Source organism: Streptopelia decaocto (genome assembly GCF_964273445.1).
Source record: "Streptopelia decaocto genome assembly, chromosome: 3".
NCBI classification, from domain to species: Eukaryota; Metazoa; Chordata; class Aves; order Columbiformes; family Columbidae; genus Streptopelia; species Streptopelia decaocto.
In genome coordinates this window covers 22950586-22972828 of record NC_138656.1, presented here as the reverse complement: position 1 = coordinate 22972828, position 22243 = coordinate 22950586, and the positions used below count along the sequence as shown (strand labels likewise).

At 36.5% G+C, this 22243-nt stretch overlaps 1 protein-coding gene across 1 annotated transcript in view; it reads right to left on the bottom strand.

The window, feature by feature from the left end:
* Window positions 1-22243, bottom strand: part of USH2A (usherin) — a 383410-nt gene that overhangs the window by 276154 nt on the left and 85013 nt on the right. Inside the window, exons 16-20 of the mRNA XM_082050056.1 lie at window positions 19928-20422; window positions 17029-17301; window positions 15363-15520; window positions 13955-14099; window positions 3499-3729 (exon numbers count right to left, since the gene is read on the bottom strand). Of these exons, the coding sequence (XP_081906182.1) occupies window positions 3499-3729; window positions 13955-14099; window positions 15363-15520; window positions 17029-17301; window positions 19928-20422 (1302 nt within the window). The remainder of the gene's footprint in view (window positions 1-3498; window positions 3730-13954; window positions 14100-15362; window positions 15521-17028; window positions 17302-19927; window positions 20423-22243) is intronic.

Sequence of the window (22243 nt, the reverse complement as noted above, 5' to 3'; positions counted from 1 at the left end):
AGAACAAACTAACCTAGAACTCCTGTTAGCGGTGAAAGCCAGCTTAACAGGGAATAATGTTCATTACCTTCATCTTCAGGCTTTTCTTGGACCTAGCCATTAGACTTAGTCATTAGAGGGATAATAGAAGTATAATTTGAATTTAACAGTTCTTTGAACTCCAAGCTTACCTGTCTGCACCCTACGCAAAATGGACAATACCTCCCTAGACTACTAGGGAGCCACAGCCACACTCCTGCAGCATTCTGACTCCAGACCAACAACCACATCACACAAGCTGTGCTGATAACGCAAACCATACAAAATAACTGATTTGTAAAACCTTCTAGCCATTTCTAGTGGGCCCTTTAAGTATAAACTCCTGCATTAAGTAAAATCTGAGCTTCAGCTCCCCATTCATAAAAACAGAATGACAACACTTTGCTGTCTTACGGGGAAGATATGAAGATAAACACCTGAACATGCCAGTCTCCAGAGTAATGGGAGAAAGATGAGTTCCTTAGCTAAAACAACAATGCTAGCAGTTCCTTCACCTGGTGGTAATTTGATAGATATAAAGAACGCTGTCGTATCTAAGAACTTCAAGGGATACAAATAAGTATTAACAATCAAGTTTGCATCTTTAAGGAAACTATATTACAAATGCCTAAAACACTTCTTCAGAGTTTGAAGAGCTGAGAAGTTGCATGTGGACAGTTCTGGCAGAAATAATCTTTTTCTTTACCCGACTTCCTCTCATCTAATGTGTACTCAGAGCACATCTTCCTGTGCAGCTGGAGGCTTTGTTACAGACAGAAGGATGCTGCTTAGTGTAGCCAGTGTTTATTGCCTAACTTTTTTTTTTTAAAGATGAATTTGGAAAATTTCCCAGATAATGCATCTGCCCCCATCACTGGCACCTTGGAATGTAAGATCAGACATGGAGGTAGTGAGGACAACTGTATTTATTAGCAATGAATAAACCGAACTATCTTTTTCTGAATTAGCAGTAGGAGATCACAGACACAGTAAGAAGTATCTGTCTGCTGACTGACATGTACACGCTGGCACACTTTTGTGTCAAAAATGTACACAGCTGCACACACACTAAAGTCATTCCATCTATAAAGCAAAATTGTCAACTGCTTGTCTTCAGAGATGGGTAAATAAGAGAGGGTCTCAACAACAAAACAAGTGCAGAGTACAATTAAAGAATATTTTTTATTCCTTTAAGAGTCTTTCTTTCTAAATACTCCTGGATTTACTATAATTTCCCCTCCTTCATGTTTTGGAAGAAGGACTGATGATCTACTCAGAAAAAAACAGTTTTATATTTCTCAAAAACTTTATTGACTTGCCAAGTACCTGAATTACACATTTTTTAGGTACCAAAACAGGCTGATTTAGCCTGATTGTCAGTCATTAGCAGCAGGTGTCTGCACAAATTGCCTGGCGTGTTTTGGTTCTATGTCATCTCCAGATACTGAGACTAATAGCTGGTTGAAAAGAAAGAACACAATCCAAAGCAATTATAAATTATATTTATCCACACAGCATTATCAGCCATCAGGTGCCAGTACAAAGGGACTTCAACATCTTCCAGCAACCTGTCTGTCCAAACTCTGTCAAATCAGCCCAGCCATCTCAATAAACCTTATTCAAGGCCTTAAACTTAGCTTGGGGAGCATAACTGAACCCCAGGCTGAATTGGTGCTTGGGTATATTACTGATGGGCTTGTCTGAAGACAGACAGGCATGTTAACAATCCCAGTAGCACACCACCTTCTTCCTTAACACTCTTGGAGACTTCTGATGAGAAGAGGGAAATTCAGTGATACTCATAATTCTTCATGTCTGATTAAACTATTTAAATAAACTGCAGTGATGACCTGACCAGGGCTTCAATGACAAAAACTGCAGCTTACAATTCCTTTGGTGTTTAAATTATCACAACTGACAACAGAAGAAATACATCAAAGATTTTTTACTAAATATACAGAAAATGGTGCAAACTCTAATACCAAGAAAAGCATTGAGCAATTTGGATGAGGAAAGAAGCCCAACAGCTGTTCCTACTGGTTCCTGCACAGAGACAGGTTTTGCAAGTCAACATGGTGTCAATATTTAACTAACACATTATCACTTGTTATTATTATTTGTCTATCATTTAAGTAAGCACCTAGCAAGAAAAAGAAAAAAATTGAACTGATCTTCAACTTCTCTTTTTGTAAATCAGATACACTGGGTGATCATAGAGAGACAAGAAGGTGATTTTTTGCTTTATACAAAAACTGAATTTGCACACACACACACAAAACAGGATCCCAGCCAAAATGTTCTGAACAGGGAAGAAAGTACTTTTGGAATCCTCAGACAGCTTTGAGAAACCTCCAAAATATGTGCTCACATATTCTTGCCAGAATTACCTGTGGTGACCCAGTAGACAATGGATGTCAGCTACTCAGTCCTCTTCAAATCTTTGGCGTTCTTTTGGGTGTCAACAATGCTGCATGTTTTTTGCAGCCCTTATCTGTCTTAACAAACAAGGCTTAGTACCAGGGTAAGTTGTGCCACACTGTGGTGTGGCCTTTGCACTATCAGCATGCTATATAATGCCTGCTTTCACTGTTACCTAGGTTCCTTTTGGATTTCTCCTTACTGCTATCAGTCTCATGACTTTATATAGGTGTATATATATACACATACACACTTTCTTTTCATACATCTTTTTAAACCTTCAACCCTGCCATTTCTTCTTGTACTTTTAAAAACTAATACTTCATGCACACCAATAATATTTCACTTACAGACCTCTACATATGACCAGGTTAATCTACATATTTTCCAAAAAAAATACACTGTCTATACCTTTGCTTTATCCAAAAAGAGAAGACATCAGCAATCGATGAGAATCACAGAACAATGGATAATTGTTCTGCTTCAATATGAAAAAGGCACCGTTCCAAAATAACTAACTAATCAGAAAAGAGTGGAGATAATACCCAGCAGCCTAGAAGCAGCAGACTTTTGACAGTTTGGCAGCCTGTTTTTTTCTTTCCATGACAAAACAAACAGGATCCCAGCCAAAATGTTCTGAACAGGGAAGAAAGTACTTTTGGAATCCTCAGACAGCTTTGAGAAACCTCCAAAATATATCAAAAAAAACATGTCTTAGTTATCACAGCAAATTCATCAAAAAATTTTTGTCCCAGAAAAATAAATAAAATCCATCTTATATTTATCATTAGGAAATGAGTGAAATATGCAACAACATTCACCATCATGTACATCTCTATGTCCAAAGGCAAGGGAATACAAATCCCAAATCACCAGTAACGTTTTCCACAGGCTTTTTATGTAAGAATCAAAACAGCTGACAACATCACCAACAATCACACTATGCTCATGAATTAAAAACTACAGATTTTACCATGAAAATTATATAGAAGACAATAATAAATGGTAAAACAAATGCAGAGCACAACTGGTACATTTTGTAAGTCATTTAAACTCACCTACCTGTAAAGTAAGTATTGGTGGGGATAGTGGAACTAGCGAATCTGTAATATCCATTTCCTGGGAAACGGATCCCTTTCATTACTTCTGTAGTCGATGTAGCTAAAGACGAATCCATCCTTTCCACCTGGTAAATGGGAGAAGGCCCATTAAGTTCTTCAGGTTCATTCCAATTTATCTTTGCCGTTGTGCTGTTTATTCCTTCAACATCAGGGGCACTAAGTTTTCTTGGAGCTGTGCATTAAAAAAGAATAAAAATAAAAATCCAGGTATCATCGTCCGTAATACTTGGGAAGTTATTTATTGCACATAACATAATTTTTGCAAAACATCTTGCATCAGTTTCTGATGATCTTAAGAATAAATACAGCTATCCATAGAAGCTCAATTAGAAAAATATATATTAAAAAAAAAGGCCACACAACAAAACAAAGCACATTCTTAATCTTTATAGGAACTTAATTTCAATTCCACAAGAAATAGTTCATTTGTTTATTCAGGCTTTGGATAAATGTTTCTAGTATTATATCCAAAAGATATTTTTATCAATCTGTAACAATCTGATCCAATGTCTTCAAAAGAAGTATATTTGTATTCCTCCCTTGATTAGCCTCTCATGTCATACTCACTGTAAGCATGTCTCAGTATGACTTTCAGCATTGGATCTGAGGAGAATCTGAGCAGTTAATTAACTCTTGCTAGATCTCAGCAGTATGGTACATGACAACATGGGTCTTTCATAACTGAGCTTATCCCCATCAACAGGAGCAGAATAGCTATCTGTCCACAAGGCCCATCAGGTTGTTTTCCTCATGGTGCACACAGAAGACATTAGCATTTGTTCAGATAATTACTCAATTCAAGAAACCCATCCTCTCTAACTTTTCTCCAACACCAGTGCACAGCAAGGCTCCATACAAGATTGTTTCCATGAAGGTACCAGCATAAAATAGTTATGTTTTTACCATAATCCTGCTAACATTAAAACCAATACTCTGATATTCTTTCAAACATTCTGATAACGTTGGTCACTCTATAGCTGAGTTATGAACAAAATTTAATTTATTTTTTTTTTTAAATACTGTACAGTAAGCCACTGGAGGGCAGCACAACCTGTTTGGATAATGGTACGATGGCCATACAACTGGGAAGGAAAGGGACCAACACTGAAACAATAAAAGACATCATCTAGAGAAGGACATGAACACTCTGCTACCTATGGAATCTATACCACCTTATCTTGCTTTTTTTTTTCCTCCTTTTCTTTCCCCAATAAAGAAAAGGATCTACCAACAGAAACCTAATTTGTACCCAGGAAGTGAAATACAATGACAACTTGTAAAAATCACTTCTTCCTATAATGACATAGTAAAGAGCAATAAACGCCTTAGAAGAACAATAAAACCTGAATTAAAATACAGGCCTTCGAAATCTGACATAATACTTCACAGTAGAGCATTGTACAAAGTGCATGTTCTTTGGAGAAGGAGAGATTGCTTCATTTAGAATGAATTAATAACATCCTTTTAAACATGCGCACATTTCTAAGATCATTAACATATTTTTCATTTGTCCTACTTGCCCATAGCATGTTGCTATTTTCTTTTACTTTGCCCCCCTCTAACTTGATGAATACTCTTCTTGGAGAAAGCAGGGAGTGGGGGAACTGGGAAACTGCCAGCGACACCATGTGCTGTAAATTCCTGCTTAGGCATCATTTATGACTTCACAATCTAATTAGTATCTCACACTACGGTAGAAATTTACAATGTCAAAATTGAAGTAATGCAGCATGAGGTCATAAGCTTTCCTGCATAAGTAGGGCATAGCACTAATGAATTGTGGTATTAATGCACAAGTTTAAATAGAAAACATGGCTTAACAATCAAATTTTCACCTTTGAGGGAACTAGTGTATGTCAGCATTTTAAATGCGAACAGAAGAAGCTGGGCCCTCCAGTTCAGCTTACTGATGGCAAAACAGAAATGCTAAAATTCATTATTTCTAAAATGTATACAGCTAACTAACATTCATGACAATAACTAGATCTTCTTCTAAAGTCTAGTATTAATAAACAGCAGTTAGTTGGACCATAATTATGGCATCTCTGATACCCAAACCTGAAGCTTTTATGGGGCTTATGCAATTAACTACTTAAATGCATCGTAACACTTGCTTCTCTGACAGGGAAGTATTGATTTTTTAATCATTTTCAAGTCTCCTCTAGCACAAATAAATGTACTACAGTTACAGTTAATGCACTGTGTACACGCATTAAACACTGGCATGACACAATTTATTATTTTGTGATATATGGAACAGAAGACTACACTTTCAGAAAGTAGCATCCTTTCTATAACATTAGTAATAAAACCACAGTCTTGTTGATGCTTAAGAATTCCTGTGCATCAAGAAGTGGAAGACTGTAGTTAATAGGTTAACTAAGTTTTGTTTGTTTGTTATTTGTTTTGTTTTAAAAAAAGGAAACACCAAATCAGAAACCCAAACTCTGTACAGGAGCAGACAGGATCTGTAGCACTAGCCCAGCAGGGCACTAAATGCTGAAATTAAAAATATCCAGGACTAAAAGATACAGTATATATTTTCCTAAAGGTGTCACTGTGGTACCTGTAGCTACTTTCTGAAAGATGAATTGACTATAATTTTACCTATTTAATTTTTTTTAGTCACATTCTGTTAAGACACATCTGTCAAAATAATGAGCGTACTACATTTTAGTGGATTCAAAGTCACATTTTGTGTATTTTAATTATGTAGTTTTAATGTCTTGCTATATAATACATATTTAAAATATTATAAAGCTAAAACAGTATTTAAAAGCCCATGATTGCTGCATGTCATTGTGTAGCAGAGGGCACAAAAAAGACCAATAAAGACAGATGGTCCATACAGCTTATGTTGAAGTCATATATCTAAATATAGATGTTGCTACACAGGTCATTACAAACAAGCCTTTCCCATGTGTGCATGCACACACATGTACACAAAAATGAAGTTGGTAAGTAAAGAGCAGTTAATTTTGTTTTGTTTGAAATAATATCATTTTAGTTTTAGACTCGAAGACAGATGCCAGCATTTCGCTCTGAACAGATGGTAATTCCATCTAATAGTGCATCTCTGTATTAGTAAGGTCTGCTGTGTATACAAACAGTAATAAACACTAGGTAAGGATCAAAATAAATTTTAATTGTTGACATTAAATTCTGGCAGCCACAGTTCTAAGGATACAATACTTCTTTCTCAAGTCTGTCAGGTTTACTAATGCAACTGCTAAAGCTTTTCAATACTCTGCCAGATTCTTGTCCCAGGAATAACATATTTACATGGTGGCTTAATTTAACAGGTTTACATACGTTTGAATAACTACTGCTCAGCATACTGTAGGTAGATATTTGTGTACCCTTCCACAGAAGCCTTCAATTAGCGATTCTGAATAGTTCAGAAAGGTAAAAAAAGTATACAATTTTTAATTATTGTTCAATTGAATTCAAAATGCACACAAACGAATTAAAACAAAAAATGTTTGGCAAATTTGAGGGCAAAAACTTAAAGGAAATCTATTTGTTTTCATCTCAGAGTTTACCTTGCAGGTAAAAATCACATGCCTCACTACTGGTCATCCATTTCATTTTTGCTACAAGTTATTAGTCCAGAGGACCCAGAGATCGCCATAGCATTTCTGGTATGAACTTTTATATCTCTGTGCTTCACAATAGTATCAGTCATTTCAACAGTAAATGAATCAAGAAATAATACTTGTGTCTTTTATCAATATTTAGATTTTTTATATATTCTTTAGAGTCCATGTTGGACACTTCTACAAAAATGAATAAAAACCCATCCATAATGGACTTCAAAAGAAAGTTTAATAACACAGATATGTTATAATCATATTTCTTTAAAAATAGATGTAATACACAGTATTTTTTTTAAATCATGAGAAATATATTGCTTCCACCATATGGGACGACCAACGACTCACCAACCGATTTAAGATGCAGCATATTGAGCTGACCATATGTTACAGTGCTGTTGAATGGCTGAGTGATTCATGCCCGTCACATTCTAGTATATCAATTAAAGCTCCTTGAAGTCTGCATGATTTGTGTCTCTGTTATTAAACCCTGCTAATTCATCCCACTTACACATCTGTTATAAATCTCTAGGAGTGCTGCATGATTCATGGCAATCTGTGAGCATGGTACAGCAAATTCTTCTCCTTGTAATTAACAGTAAATTGTTTTACTGCCATGCAATGAATTTTTCAGTTATATTGCAAATGAACTCCTAAATGCACAGTTCTTTCCTAAGAACTGACTTATATCATTAGGCAATTAAAAAGTATTGCTTTGAACCAAAAGCTTTTAATCAAGAGGAATCCAACTTAAACATAGCTTAAAAACCTTGCAAATTTGACACAGGGAAAAGAACAAACTGAGCCATTTTCTGAAGTATAATATGTGGTTTGTAGGGGAGAAGAAACAAATAACTTTTAAGTCCCTAGAAATTTCCTGAAACTCAAAGAGCAGTTTAACTACATCTTGAACACTTGGCAAGACAAGTTTGAGCAGATACTATTTATCTCAGAAGTTACTTAAGTCATCTGTCATTATGAAATTTCTCAGATTACTTTACACTTTTCTAATTGTAAAACAGTGTCTTTATTCTTGAAATAAATAATTGGATAATTAGCCAAGCTGAATCATCAGAGGATTCCAATGCTGCTCAAGTGTTCTTGTCAAAGGTGAAGCAAATTCATTTCAGCTTTGCCTCTGCAGCTTTCTGAAGAGGCTTTGATTTTTTTTCCTGCTACATTCTTGGCAGCAGCCTCAAATTCATGAGTCCATACATCAAGTCAGTAGTTTAACAACAAATGAAATTAAATTCAAAGAAGGGAAACTAATTGAAGGACAGCAACAAAAGTGTTTGGTAATGTGCTTTTTAATATGGCATGCCACATTTGCATGATAATTTTTCCTTTTTAGCATGGAGCAGAAAGTGACTAGCTTAATGAGGGATTATTCAAGACAGGAATGAACAAAATGCATTCATAACTAAGAACAAAGATTGTATTATGAAACGGAAACAGGCAACTGCCGAGAAGTAACTGGATGATTGGTTTATGCATTATGAATAAAAGGTAGAAAAATATTTATATTAGTATGCACTAATGACTATATATACAAGATTGTTGTAATTAAAATTATAAATTAACATATTAAGAGTGCTTGTTTAATCACTTTGGGTCCTATTCACAATGAAGAGACTTATGTACATGCATGCAAAACAATCTGTGTTTTCAGGCCAGCAGCAAATGGCCCTCGTATTTCTCTTCTGTAACAAAGGAAAATATACATTACTTATTAGCTGTTTAATGGGTATTTGTGATTTTAAAATTGAGGCATAGCTTTTTGTAGAAAAGCAGTCTATGACAGCTATAAACAAATGCTGTATTGCCATGACAAATGGGTTGAGGCTTTTGAAAAGGGCTTGCACTGGGCATTATTCATGAAGGGAAAAAATGGACAAATTACTCAGATTAAAAGGGTAATAAAAAAGAAAACTACATCAACGAGTGTAAGGCAGCCCAGAAAGCCCATCAGCATCATTACCCCAGCAAACCCAGAGGCAACTCCAAAGCCACCAATACAACTGCTTGAGAAGTCTGCCAAGAAACCAGATGCAGCTGGTGCTGGAAGAATATCTTCTACAAATTAGCTTCTGAACCCTGTAATTGCCATCAAAAGCAAAGGATCAGAAGTACAATGTGCTGAGGTAAATGGCAGCAATCACACAATACTTTGGTGTCTCTTAAATTATTTTTAAATGAAGTGTTCTTTTTTTTTAGAAAAAAAAAAAAGGCAAAGGCAAGACAGACTTAATTACAAGAAATAAGCTCAGTCACACAGTTGTTAATGAAACATAGCTGAATAGATTGTTTAAAGCACCCTTTGACTATCTGATTTGAGAGGGGTAGACTAAGCAATTGTACTAGTCCAAGCACTCACATGGGTAATTCCATCCTGTTGATACGTCAGAAGTTGCTGGGGAAAAAAAAAAAAATATATTCTCTGCCTGACTGAAACATTTGGAAAACCAGATTATTTGGTCTTGGTAGATGCTGCAAAGAATAATGGAAGTAATTAATAATTTTTATGCAAAAATGACGTAAAAATACTACTTTTAAGGGACCAGGTATTTCACTGGTACCAGCTAGTACAGTTCTATACATTCCAAGGTACCACATGAACTAGATTCCAAGGTACTACGTGAACTAGAACCACTAAAAGCACTTGTGAAAATTAAATAAATAATAATAATAATACTTTTCAAAACCACTTTTGAAAATGAATTAAAGACCAAACAAACAAAAACCACACCAAGACCTGGTACAACAATGACAACGCCATTCTCAAAAAATAAACAAGAAACTGAATTCAGCAGAACCTGGAGAAAGGAATGAAGTAAAATGTGACTCCAGGTGTTGAGACGAAACACGTATAATTACTGTCAAACATTGCTTGTATTTACATACATGCAGTTCCACTTGATGATCTTGGGGTAGGGACACAAACAAAACTCCAACTGAATTTCAAAGTTTCAAAGTATTAAAAATGAACTTTCCTCATCTATCAGCCAAGGCTTTCACTAGCATGTGCACAATATTGCAGTGCATAAAAAGTATATAAAATATATATGGATTGTGCATTCTTAGGCGTTTAAAATACTGATCAAAATAAGTATCAAATACTTTTTAATTATTTGAGTCTAAAAACTATCTATGTATTTGTATCCAAACACCAAAATGAGGTTCTATTTGAGTCCAATCACCTTCTCTTTAAGTAATGAACAAGGGTTAATTTTCTTCTTCCATTATCTTGACATGCTTGCTTTGATCTTTCATCCAAATACGGCACTACTATGTAACACTGATCTTCCAACACTTTGTAGTATTCTCGGAGCTGGCATCAGGCATACCTGTGCAAGCTTTTTCATTCATCAGACCTATTTTTCTTCCTGGTTTCATATGCATTATATGCATTTGTGATAGCTTCCACTCAGCTTTTTTTTTTTTATTCTGTTTTGTTTCCTTCCTCACTCCCTTCCTTCAAATTGTTCTGGTTCAGTTGTCTTCTTTTATTACCATTTACAAATATTGTAGCTTTGTATATTGGTGAGGAGACTTTTTTGCCGGTCTGACAGATACACAGCTGATTGTAGTTTTCTTTCACTCTCTTCCTGCAAAGATACTCATGAGATACCCCTGGTACAAATGCCTATACTGAACCAGGCTAGAATGGATCTACTTGTTATGTTTGCTTTTTGATTATTTCAACCAATTTTAAGTTATACTCCAAAAGACTATTCATTGAAAGATCAGCAGACTGTTTCTGATGCTCCTGCTCCCTTAGGTCTTATCACTAAATTCTGTCCCTGACTGCAGAAATATCTTTTAAATCCTCTCTCAAAAGCTCTTTCCTTCCTCAGCATTTATGTTTCTAATGTTTTCATGCCTTGTTTCTGTCCTTGTTTTTATTTGCTGTATTATGTCTTATAAAAGATAAGGTTGCCAGAGAAAATGAAAAATTATAGATTTTTAAATACCTTTTTTTTTTTTTTTTTTGTAGCTAGTCTTCAAATTAACCTAAGGGATATGAAAAAAAAAGCTTAAAAATTATTTGAGACTTCTAGTGGCAAATTTTAGAAGACATTGGCAATTCCAAAAGCAAGTGCCTTGCTAATAAACATCAGCTGGACACGTCAAAAATCACCATCATAAAGGTACCTATTGATTTAAATGTTCTGTGTAATAAATCAGTGTACTCCACACAGGGAAGGAGTAGAGGTGGTTTTCCCTTATCCTTCTCAGGATGAGAGGAGAAGAATTAGTGTAATTTAGTATGAGCTGCAGCTCAACTTGGAACACAATTCGAAGCTCCTGGATTGTGTTACTATACAAGGGGACCATCATGCTGGAGCACATTTCAGTCGAGACTTCCTCCAAAAAGCTCCCTTTGCCAGGGCATGAAGGGGGACTGGCATCCAGCCATGGAGGTTGTTTTTGTGCCAGGGAGACATTCCTTCATGAAAAAGAACTCCTCAACAGTCCTAGAAAGGCAATTTTAATTTCATTTTCCACCATTCAGTGACACAAAAGGATATTAATGGACTAAGACTTGATCATTTATTTTTACAAATGATGGAATGGTTTCACCTAACTTTGTTCCAAGTTTGAACTCACTTTGATCTTAAAGCCATCACATATGTAGTGTTTCTTTTAAATTTTCTTTGGAAACACAGTTTTACAGAACTTTATGAAATGGAACATGCATCCATAAAAAACTCACAAAAAAAAAAAAAAAAACACAACCCGCATGGAGATTATTAAAAATTTTTCTCCAGAAATTAAAACTATGAATGATGAAAGATAAAATTGCATGCAAAATTTAAGTGGTTTACTCTTTAGTTTGTAAAAATTCAAGACATTGCATTAAAATGCTTTAAAACCATGAAAGGAACCCAAAACAAGACCGGCTTTTTGTTATCAAGGCTTACAACAGTAAGCAGGAAAGGGCTACACCGCAAAACAGCTAATACATTGGAATGTGTCTGTTGTTCTATTTTGTATTCTCCTGTCTTCTCTAATGTGATAGGTCTCTAAGTATTAACACAACCACAGAGGAGATGGTCATAAACAAGCTGTCAGGCACAACTAAGCTATTATTTCTGAATGTTTTAATAAATGTATAAATGCAAAGTTGGATCATTTGTAGCAATAAGGTGTGCCATTTAGGCCATATTTGTTTCCATGGTTATAAGCACAGACTGGAATGCTGCTCCTTGCACGGCTGTGTAGTACAGCATAAAGTCATACTCATACAAGTAGGAGGCTCTCTAGTTGGTCACCTTGAAATTTTAAGAGCTGGCAGTATAAAGAAAGAAAATAAATTTTGAAATCCACAATTCAGCAAGAGAGACAACTGACAGAGCAATCTTTGCCTACTGATACGCAAAGGTAATATGGTGAATCAAGGAACGAGTTTTCTATCTTCCACTCGAGAACAAATGAAAAAGGCAATTAAATAAAGAGACAAATGAAGAACAGACGACACACTAGAGGTAATACCCCAACAGCCTAAACTCCACTTCAGTTCATGTATATAAAGCTTCCTATTTACTGGCTCTGGGCAACTTCTTATTCTCTGTCTGGAAACTCCTATATCTCTTTGTTGATTATGCAGAGGAACTTAGATGGAATTCAAGCAACTCAATACAGCCCAGAGAACTTAGGAAAACATTCTGCACAGCAGAAGTTTTCAGGGTATTTTTTCTTACGGGAGACAAAATTACATAAGACAGGTAATTTCAAAGATCATTATCACAACATCTACATGAGACCACCACAAACTGTTTAACTGAAAATGCTAATATTGTGAAAGTAATCAATGTGTTTTAAATACCTATAAAAAAGGAAAACACAATGTGAAATAGTCAGCTCTCTGTAGGTGAGCACCAGTATGACGCATAGCATGGATTCTGAGCTTATATTTATAGTATTAAAGACTTGCATTGACTACCTTGTTCCATGAATAAAGAGACTTGTGAAGCTGATTTTCCTAACAATTTTTCTCTCAAAACCCACTTGATCCTCAGAAGTGAGTTCATGCCAGTCTTTTCTTCAAAGTAAATACAGGCTTTCTCCATCTCTGTTCTGTACCGATGCTTATTTTCTCCTAAATTTGTAGAAAGTTAGTAGCTTTGAAGTCCCTGACATGTGGTTGAAATTAACTCAAAGACTGACAATTTATTAAAGTGCACAATCACATATGTGCAGTTTCTTAAGCGTTGTTTCTGTAGAAAAGTGTATGTATACATATCTACAAAGCAAAATTTCAAATTTCGGGGGCTAAATAAACAAATATTTTTGAAAGAGCAGACCCAGGGCATGTATGTTGCTTCCAATTTAGACACACAAATACACTATGTACATATGTTAGAGTTTAAAACAAAAACGATGCAACTTCATGGGTTAAGCAAGGCATTAGCACAGCATGTGCATTTCACGTCTTGTCGTGTAAAAGTGACACACACTAAAACCAACAAATTAACTACTTAGCATTATAAATAAATGAATGTGTTCAGTCACATTTATGTACAGTAACCATTTAAATAAACATGAACATAAATATACACATGCATAACTTGTAATGGAAAGAGAAGTACACAAATCCTATTGCCATAAGAGTGCAACCTTAAACCTTCATTGAAAACATTTTGGGTTTAATCCGTCAAGATAAATAAATAATAATCAAGCAAGTCACTTTGTATTAATACAACACCTACCCCTGTCACTGTGCATCAAACTATGATCATCTTAATGGTATTCATTAGTAAACTGCGTGTGAGCTTTGCACTTTGATACAGACTGTTTCCTTACCAGCTGCCAAGGTTTGCCCCATGCCTGGCTCACTGGTTACACAACCGATTTGATTGCAGAGAGTAACAGTAAAGTTGTACATCCCATAAGGTTTTAATCCCATCACTACGTAGGATAGCTCATGAGCCTCAGCTATATGCAAAACCTGCAAAGCAACCAGATTGGAAGACAACAGTTGGTTAATAATATTTTCATTCCTATTAATGGATGACATGTTCACTAATAAGAAACTTGTCTCTGAATTTGCAGATTCCTTCATTTAGATACAGAAAAGCCTGCAAAGACCAACTGAGGGAGAAGATTATTTTGGAGAATCTGAACAAGATAGGATTTAGGTAATAATACTTCCCATCACACTGTTTTATGAGGCAATAAGCCAGTTCCTGAGTGGATAAATGAGGAAACAAAGTTATTGCCTCATAAAACTATGTGGTGGTGCAGTTATCTCTACAAACAGTGCAGCTACAATCCAGATGACGAAGATGACACTATTAAGTGGTGACATCTGACCACCATTGAATGAGTGACATGATTAGCAGGCATTAGGAGGGAGGGGAATAACTATACCTACAGACATTTCAATCTGCTTCACTTAGACCTATCAGAAAGAGTGGAACTGAGTCAACTGTTGTATTTCAGATAACTTCTTTATGAGATGTTTACTTAGATGAGAAGGCTTGCAAGCCTGTGACTAGAAGGAATTTACATTTACATATTGCTACAACAGCCCTAGGAGCAACAGTATCCTCTCTTCATAGACAAATAAACTGAGGCCCAATCTGTGGTAGCACCAAAGGACAAAATCAGCTCTGAAACGAGAAATACAATGGCAGAGCCCAAGATCCACTCCCACATCCTGATTACCTATTACCTTGCTAATTCTCAGGCTTTAGCTTACTACTACTGCCATGGTATTTGCCAAACCCAGTCACTCAAATTAAAACAGTATTTTAAAATCACGTATTTAGACTTTATTAAGTTTGTTTTCTGCTGTTTTAGGTTTCCCCACTTCAAAGATTGGTCCAAGGAGGGCAAGACTGGTGCCTTCTTAATGAAAATGCAGATTCCTACAAAACAACATTGTTTTAAACATATCACCAAATATAGCAACAATACAGAATCAGAACATGCAAAAATCAAGGCAATTTAAATGTTGTTGCTCAATTTCATCACTCTTAACTTTGAATCTCACTCACTACTGAAAACAAGTCAGCTCAGGAATACAACATAAAACCTGCAAGTAGTATACAACATTACAGAACACTCAAGATAAACTGATAGGTGAAAAAGTTAGATCAGATGATATCCAGCAACTCAGGGAAACAATTCATCACAATGACAAAGAGGGCATCAGACTTTATTAATTCTATTATTACCAGTTAGAAAAAATTAAATGTAACAATAATACCTGGGAAAATGGTGGCAAGAACCTTTGTTCTGTCATCAAACTGATGCTGTATCCCATGACTTCTCCTCTTGCTAAATTATCTTCAGGTTTTTCCCATGACACATTGACGGAATATGGTGAAAGAGGGAATACTGATGGAGATGGCATGAACACTGGGGCTAAAATCAAATTAATAAAATAACATTCATAAAGTGACCAATGTGTTTAATGCAAGCTTTCTCACTGTATTTGTAAAACACCATTTCAGACAGTCTTTTTCTTTTTGAATTTTATTTTCAAGCCTAACAGGAATTTTCATATTATTTTGATAGCACATAAAAAGTACCTCACCCATCATTCTCCTGTTTTCTACTCTGGCCATGAATGCAGAAGAAAACTCTGCTGATGCCTTCACAGAAATACTAATCAGCACTGATATCCTAACCCCTGCAGCAGGTAGGAAAGTACATATAAATGAAAAAGTCTTGAAAAAAACTTCATGCAACCTGGGAAAAAACTGATAAAAGCAAAAAGTGTTCAATACTTCAGCATCTTAAAAGCAATTTTGTTTGCTAGGCCAGTTTGAAATTAACATGTCTCTCACTTCTTACAAAACAGTTCCCTTGTCTTCCATAGTAAATCTGTAAAAGGATTGTTTGCACTGCAGTTAAATCCCCACCTGATTACTCTGTAATAATAGGATACCAACTCATAGCACTTCTGCTACATACAAACAACCACACTAATGGACCTCTTCCCAAATACAATTTAACACTTTTATAACATATTGTATTTAAGAACAGATAAGCACAAAGACTCATTTGAAAGGGGAATTAGTTTACCCTGCTATTTTGCGGGATCAAGTGACTGAGGACAAGATTTTCAAAATAACAGCAAACGAAAGCATCAGTGATGTAACAGAGATGTTTAATTGCAAAACAGAGGCTTTATCAGCCTAAAAATTCCTTAGATTTATAATGTAAACATAGAAGTAAATATCTGTTGTTTCAAATAATATGTCGTGGGAATCCCTTTTGAAAATCTGAACAGAAGGGTCGTAAGAGCCCTTGCGAACTGGTTAAACTTTTGGAAAAAATGGTCCATATTATGACACTTGACCTCCATAAAAGCATATGAAAAGTTTCAAGCACTATATTCCTGAAAAGGTAACTCTCTCAAGTTCTTAAAAAAAAAAATATATATATATATATATATATATACACGTATGTATATCTTTCTTAGCAATCAAAGCCTCGGTTCAGGAAAACTTAGAACCTCCTCCCTGAATACATGTAACTTCTTGGACAACATTCTTTATTCACACCAACTGTTAATACACTTCTGACAAAACCAATCCTTTTTCATGTATTCTCCCTTTAAAGAATATAAATAACAACAGGGAAAATAGGGAATTCAAACACTGCTTGGTAGATTTTGCAATCTTGTAATTTTGAAATTTTTGTTTAATCGATAGGAATTATTTTCTTCAACAATATGATTTTAAGGTGAAGAACATGTTTTTGCTTAACATAATAAGTTCTGAGATAAACTGATCTATCTTTTAGTTAGAAAATGAGAAAAAAAAGAGAATTTGTCCCTATTTGAATCACCAGTAAATACATTAAAATAAAAAGGCATTCTAATTTAGTTTTTCATTTCTATAAAACAAATTGATACCAATACTTACCAGCCTCTCCTGTTCTTCCTGATATCCAGTCTGAAGATATGCTACCTGCCATGTTTACTGCTAGCACATAAAATTCATACTCTGTGAATGGCTCCAGATCGGTGACTGTGGTACTGGTTTGTGGTGGAGCCAGGGCATTTTCATTAGGAGACTCCATAACTGATTGAGGACTGAGCCATCCACTGCTTTGGAAAATACGAATTTCAGGAAGAAGAAAGTTTCCAGCTTGTTTTGATTTTTTCCTCATGTAAAGTTCATATCTTATAATTATGCCTAGAGAAAATTGAGCCAGAAAAAATAGTGCATTTGAACACTTTCTACAGTTCTTCTAAAATACCAACACCAATATATTTCATGAGTTAACAATCAATCAATCAATCATCATCATGGAAAATACAGCATAAGAAGTTTTCCTAGTTTCTGCTATTTTCATCCAAATGTTCACTTTGGTATTTCTTGCATTACACTATTTTCCCTTCCATGCAGTTTCAGGATTTGAAAGCAAATGGCTAGATTGCAGTATGAGTTCTACCAGCCTCAGTGGAAGATTATATCTTACTGAATGTTAACTGGAAATTACTTCAGGCCTCTAATTTTCAAAAGGTGTGGGTTTTGGCTTTGGTTTCTGTTTGTTTGGTTTTGTTTTGCACAATGGGTAGAGAATTCTTAAGTGACAGTTTAATGCTAACCTTTCAGAACATACTACTGGAGAGGAGATGTGTGTGTGTGAGTTTTCCACCAATGTAAACCTCTTCCCTATGCAGGAAGATCTCACCACTTTGGAAAAAAAAAAAAAAAACACTATTATGCTATGAAGTGATACATGACCTAGGTTGAATCATGAAAGCAATTTAACTCTAGAAATAGACTGTAAGAAAGCTGACTGGAGATTTCCCAAATGGAAAAGATGAGAGACACAGTAAAGCCCAGAGTTAATTAATGACCATACAATGTATTCATTTGGGCCTGTATTCATGCACAGAACTAGCGAGGTTGCCTGGTAGAAACAGCTTCTCTGTTTGTCCTTGTAAAGACCAGGAAATCTGACCAGATTAAAAAAAAAAAAAAAAAAAAAAAAACACAACAACAACAAACACAAAACAAAAACCAAAAAAAAAAAAAATAAATAAAATAAATAAAAACCCACCAAGACTATTGCCTAAACCTTCCTGTGCTAGCAATATTGTAAGGAGTATATGCTACAGGTTGAGACACAAGTGCTATTAGCAAATATCACAACCTGCACTATTGGAACTACCCCTTTAAATACATATAAGCATTCTTGTGTGGGCATTCTTCCTGTCTAATCTGATATTAGCTGTCAAATGAGAAGTTTGAAGAGAAAGCTGAGCTCCCCATACACAGATGCTCATTTTGTGAACAGATCAAAATGCTTGCTTGCGCATACACAAATATTTGTGCATGTAAGTGCAAGTTCACAAAACTGCACATAAACTAAACAATACAGTGTTCAACAGTAAAATCTGTGGCATCACAGAAGTATTCTACAACAGCGGTGTTCTCAGTCTCAAAAATCTAAAATATTATTACACAAGTTCGACCAGCAACTCTTGGCAATCGCCTAATCCCTAACAAAGTTATACTGGTAATAGAATTAGTTACTATACATGACGGATGGCTTTAAAAACAGACTTCTCTGTTAATTCTTACAATTTTTTCCATAACTGTTATCTGTTTATTTATTCTTTGTAAGGCAATATCACCACATCTGTCTGAACTAGGCGATTTGGCAAATTAGGAAAAAATTAACTTCACTGTAAATGTTTAATTATAAATGTGATTTTTGCTGCAGCAGATGCCACTAAGGGCTAAATTATGGACCAAACACATTCAGTTGGAGTTCTGGACTCCAACAGAATAAAACACAGACTCTGAAGATACATTTAGTGGTAGACGTGCAAATTCAGGCAAATGCCTTACTTAATTCAGTCACAGTATGTTTGGGATTGGAAGGGACCTCAAAAGATCATCTAGTCCAATCCCCCTGCTGGAGCAGGAACACCTAGGTGAGGTCGCACAGGAACATGTCCAGGCGGGTTTTTGAATGTCTCCAGAGAAGGAGACTCCACCACTTCCCTGGGCAGCCTGTTCCAGTGCTCTGTCACCCTTACTGAGAAGAAGTTTCTTCTCAAATTTAAGTGGAACCTCTTGTGTTCCAGCTTGATCCCATTACCCCTTGTCCTATCATTGTTTGCCACCGAGAAGAGCCTGGCTCCATCCCCATGGCACTCACCCTTTATATATTTATAAACATTAATAAGGTCCCCCCTTAGTCTCCTCTTCTCCAAACTAAAGAGACCCAGCTCCCTCAGCCTTTCTTCATAAGGGAGGTGCTCCACTCCCTTAATCATCTTGGTTGCCCTACGCTGGACCCTCTCCAGCAGTTCCCTGTCCTTCTTGAACTGAGGGGCCCAGAACTGGACACAATATTCCAGATGTGGTCTCACCAGGGCGGAGTAGAGGGGAAGGAGGACCTCTCTCGATCTACTAACCACCCCCCTTCTAATACACCCCAGGATGCCATTGGCCTTCCTGGCCACAAGGGCACAGTGCTGGCTCATGGTCATCCTGTTGTCCACCAGGACCCCCAGGTCCCTTTCCCCTACACTGCTCTCTAATATGTAATCTCCCAACCTATACTGGAACCTGGGGTTGTTCCTGCCCAGGTGCAGGACTCTACACTTGCCCTTGTTAAATTTCATTAGGTTATTCCCCGCCCAACTCTCCAGCCTGTCCAGGTCCCGCTGGATGGCAGCACAGCCCTCCGGCGTGTCAGCCACGTCTCATGTCTCATTAAGTATATTCTAACCAGATTTGAGGAAATGCTGCTGCTTCTTTGCAAAACCTTTGACTTACAAAAGTAAATACAATGTCTTACCATTTGGTTTCTCGGGTGGTGACCATTCCACAGCCAGTTCTGTAGAGCTGATAGTTTCTATCAATGGTGGGCGTAGCTCTTCTGGAGGTGCTTGTGCAGTAATTACTGTTACTGGTTGGCTCCTTAAGCAGCCTCCACTGGTACAAGCTTGCACAGAAAAAACATATTTTGTAAATGGAATGAGATTCCAAAGAATTGCTGACGTTTTCAAGCCTTCATACTGACCACAAGGCTTAAGATCAGCTAAGTTAGTACATGTCAAAATGTATTTCTCTATGGGCCCAGAGTCATTGGAGAGACTTGTCCAGTGAAGTAAAACAGAGTGGTGACTAACAGGAAAAACAGGATTTAAATGCAAGTTCCCTGTAGGAATCCCAGATTTTGTTCTGTACATCACTGAAGCACTTCTAGTCAAACCATGAACGTTGCTGGCTTGGACGTAATAGGAATAGAAGGTATATGGGGATAACATGGTATCAGTGAAGGTCTGAACACCTAAAACAAAAAGGTAAGAAGACAATTTTATCAGTCTAACATGTTAAAAATAATCTGAATTCGACTGAAGTCTTTCCAGCCCCAATTGCAGACATAAGATATTTATGCCCATTTACATGTTCTTCTTGAGATCATTATGAACACCGTAACCTTTCAAATTTATTTTTTTTCTTTTTAGACATGGGAAAGTCCTCTCCTTTTCCCTCTGTTATCTTCCACTACACACAGGCATAATCAGAAAAATAATTTTTCCACTGCATTTCTCCCAGTTCCTGCTTTCATGATGGACAAGATTAATAAAACTATCTTCTTGTTCCTCCTTTGCTCAAAAATAATTTTTTCAAATGTAAATCAGTATCAATATTAGTGGACCTGTTTTAGAAAAAGAAAAGCAAACCGTTCTCTAGATTTTCACACCTTATTCATTTCACAGTGGAAGACATTCACTTTCACTCCGTCACTTCTAAAATAGTGCTTAGTAGTGCATTTGTAAAGCATTTGATCTTGGATGAAAAGTGAAACAGAAGTGCAAATAAGTATTAAAAAGGTATACCCAAAGCCTATATTTACCTTCCTCATCCCTATCTTTTTAGCAGTCATGACCCTGAATAGCTCCTGTGCACATCCTAGAAGCAGTGACACGTCTTAGTCATCACAGCACAATATAAATTTATGTACAACCATACCATCATACATTTCTTTGTCTTAAAAAATAGGAAACATTGAGTAATGTAGTACATTTCAGAGCACAGATAGTCTGAAACTTTTCCAAAGCAAAAGGAGAGGACACAGCTATTTCTACCTCTTCTCTGGATGTTTGCCCTGGCAAGGCAGCCCTAAGTACAACTTGAAGAAGAGGATCACAAAACTATTAGTATTGCTAGATCACGAAACTATTAGTATTGCTAGATATTCAACCCTTGACATTGTAGCACTGTGCTGGGTCAGCCAAGATAGGTATTATGTTCACAAGTGGCTGGGGGTTGACACAGCCAGGGCAGCTGACCCAAAACTAGCCAAAGGGGTATTCCATCCCGTATAGGGTCATGCTCAGTTATAAATGGGGAGTTGGACAGGGAGAGTCTCTTTGTTTCTTGCTGCTGCTGGAAGCAGGCTGGTCGAGAACACTCTCAGCTCTCTTTGGGCCATGTGGTTCAGTGCTATTGTATTTTGGGCATGAGCCACTGTCTGTGACTGCAGAGGAGGCTTTTGGTGCAGGCTGCTTCCATTATTGTTATTGTTAATTTGTTAGGGTTTGGGGGGATTGCTTTTTTGCCTTTGTTTTTTTTTTTTCCTACTCTGTTAAACTGTTCTCATCCCAACCCAAGAGTTTTCCCTTTTGTTTCTTGATTCTCCTCCCCATCCCACCAAGGGCAGGGAAGAGGTGAGCGAGCAGATTTAGTTGCCGGCTGGGGTGAGGAGCTGGGGCCAAACAACCGTCCTTTTTGGTGAGATGATGGAAGACGTAAAGGGTTGGGTGCATTCCAAAGTATCTGTGCTTCCACTGAACAATAGTATTTTTTTTTTTTTTACTCCAGGGTACGTGTCAATAATTAGAAAGACTCACCTTCTGCAAGATGTTAATGCTGCATTGGTATGAACATGCAACAAGGAAGCTGCTAGAACAGAAATTAAACCTTACTGGTATTAAACCACATCTGTCTTCTTAAAAAAACCCATCATACTAGTGTGCCGTATATCCATAAAACCAAGATCCAAATCCACCTCCTTTTGTTTGAGAAGAGGAACAACAGTAGCACAAAATAGCCGTTCCAGCTAGGACAGAATGCCAAATCCTTGAGGATTGCCTTCTGAGGATCC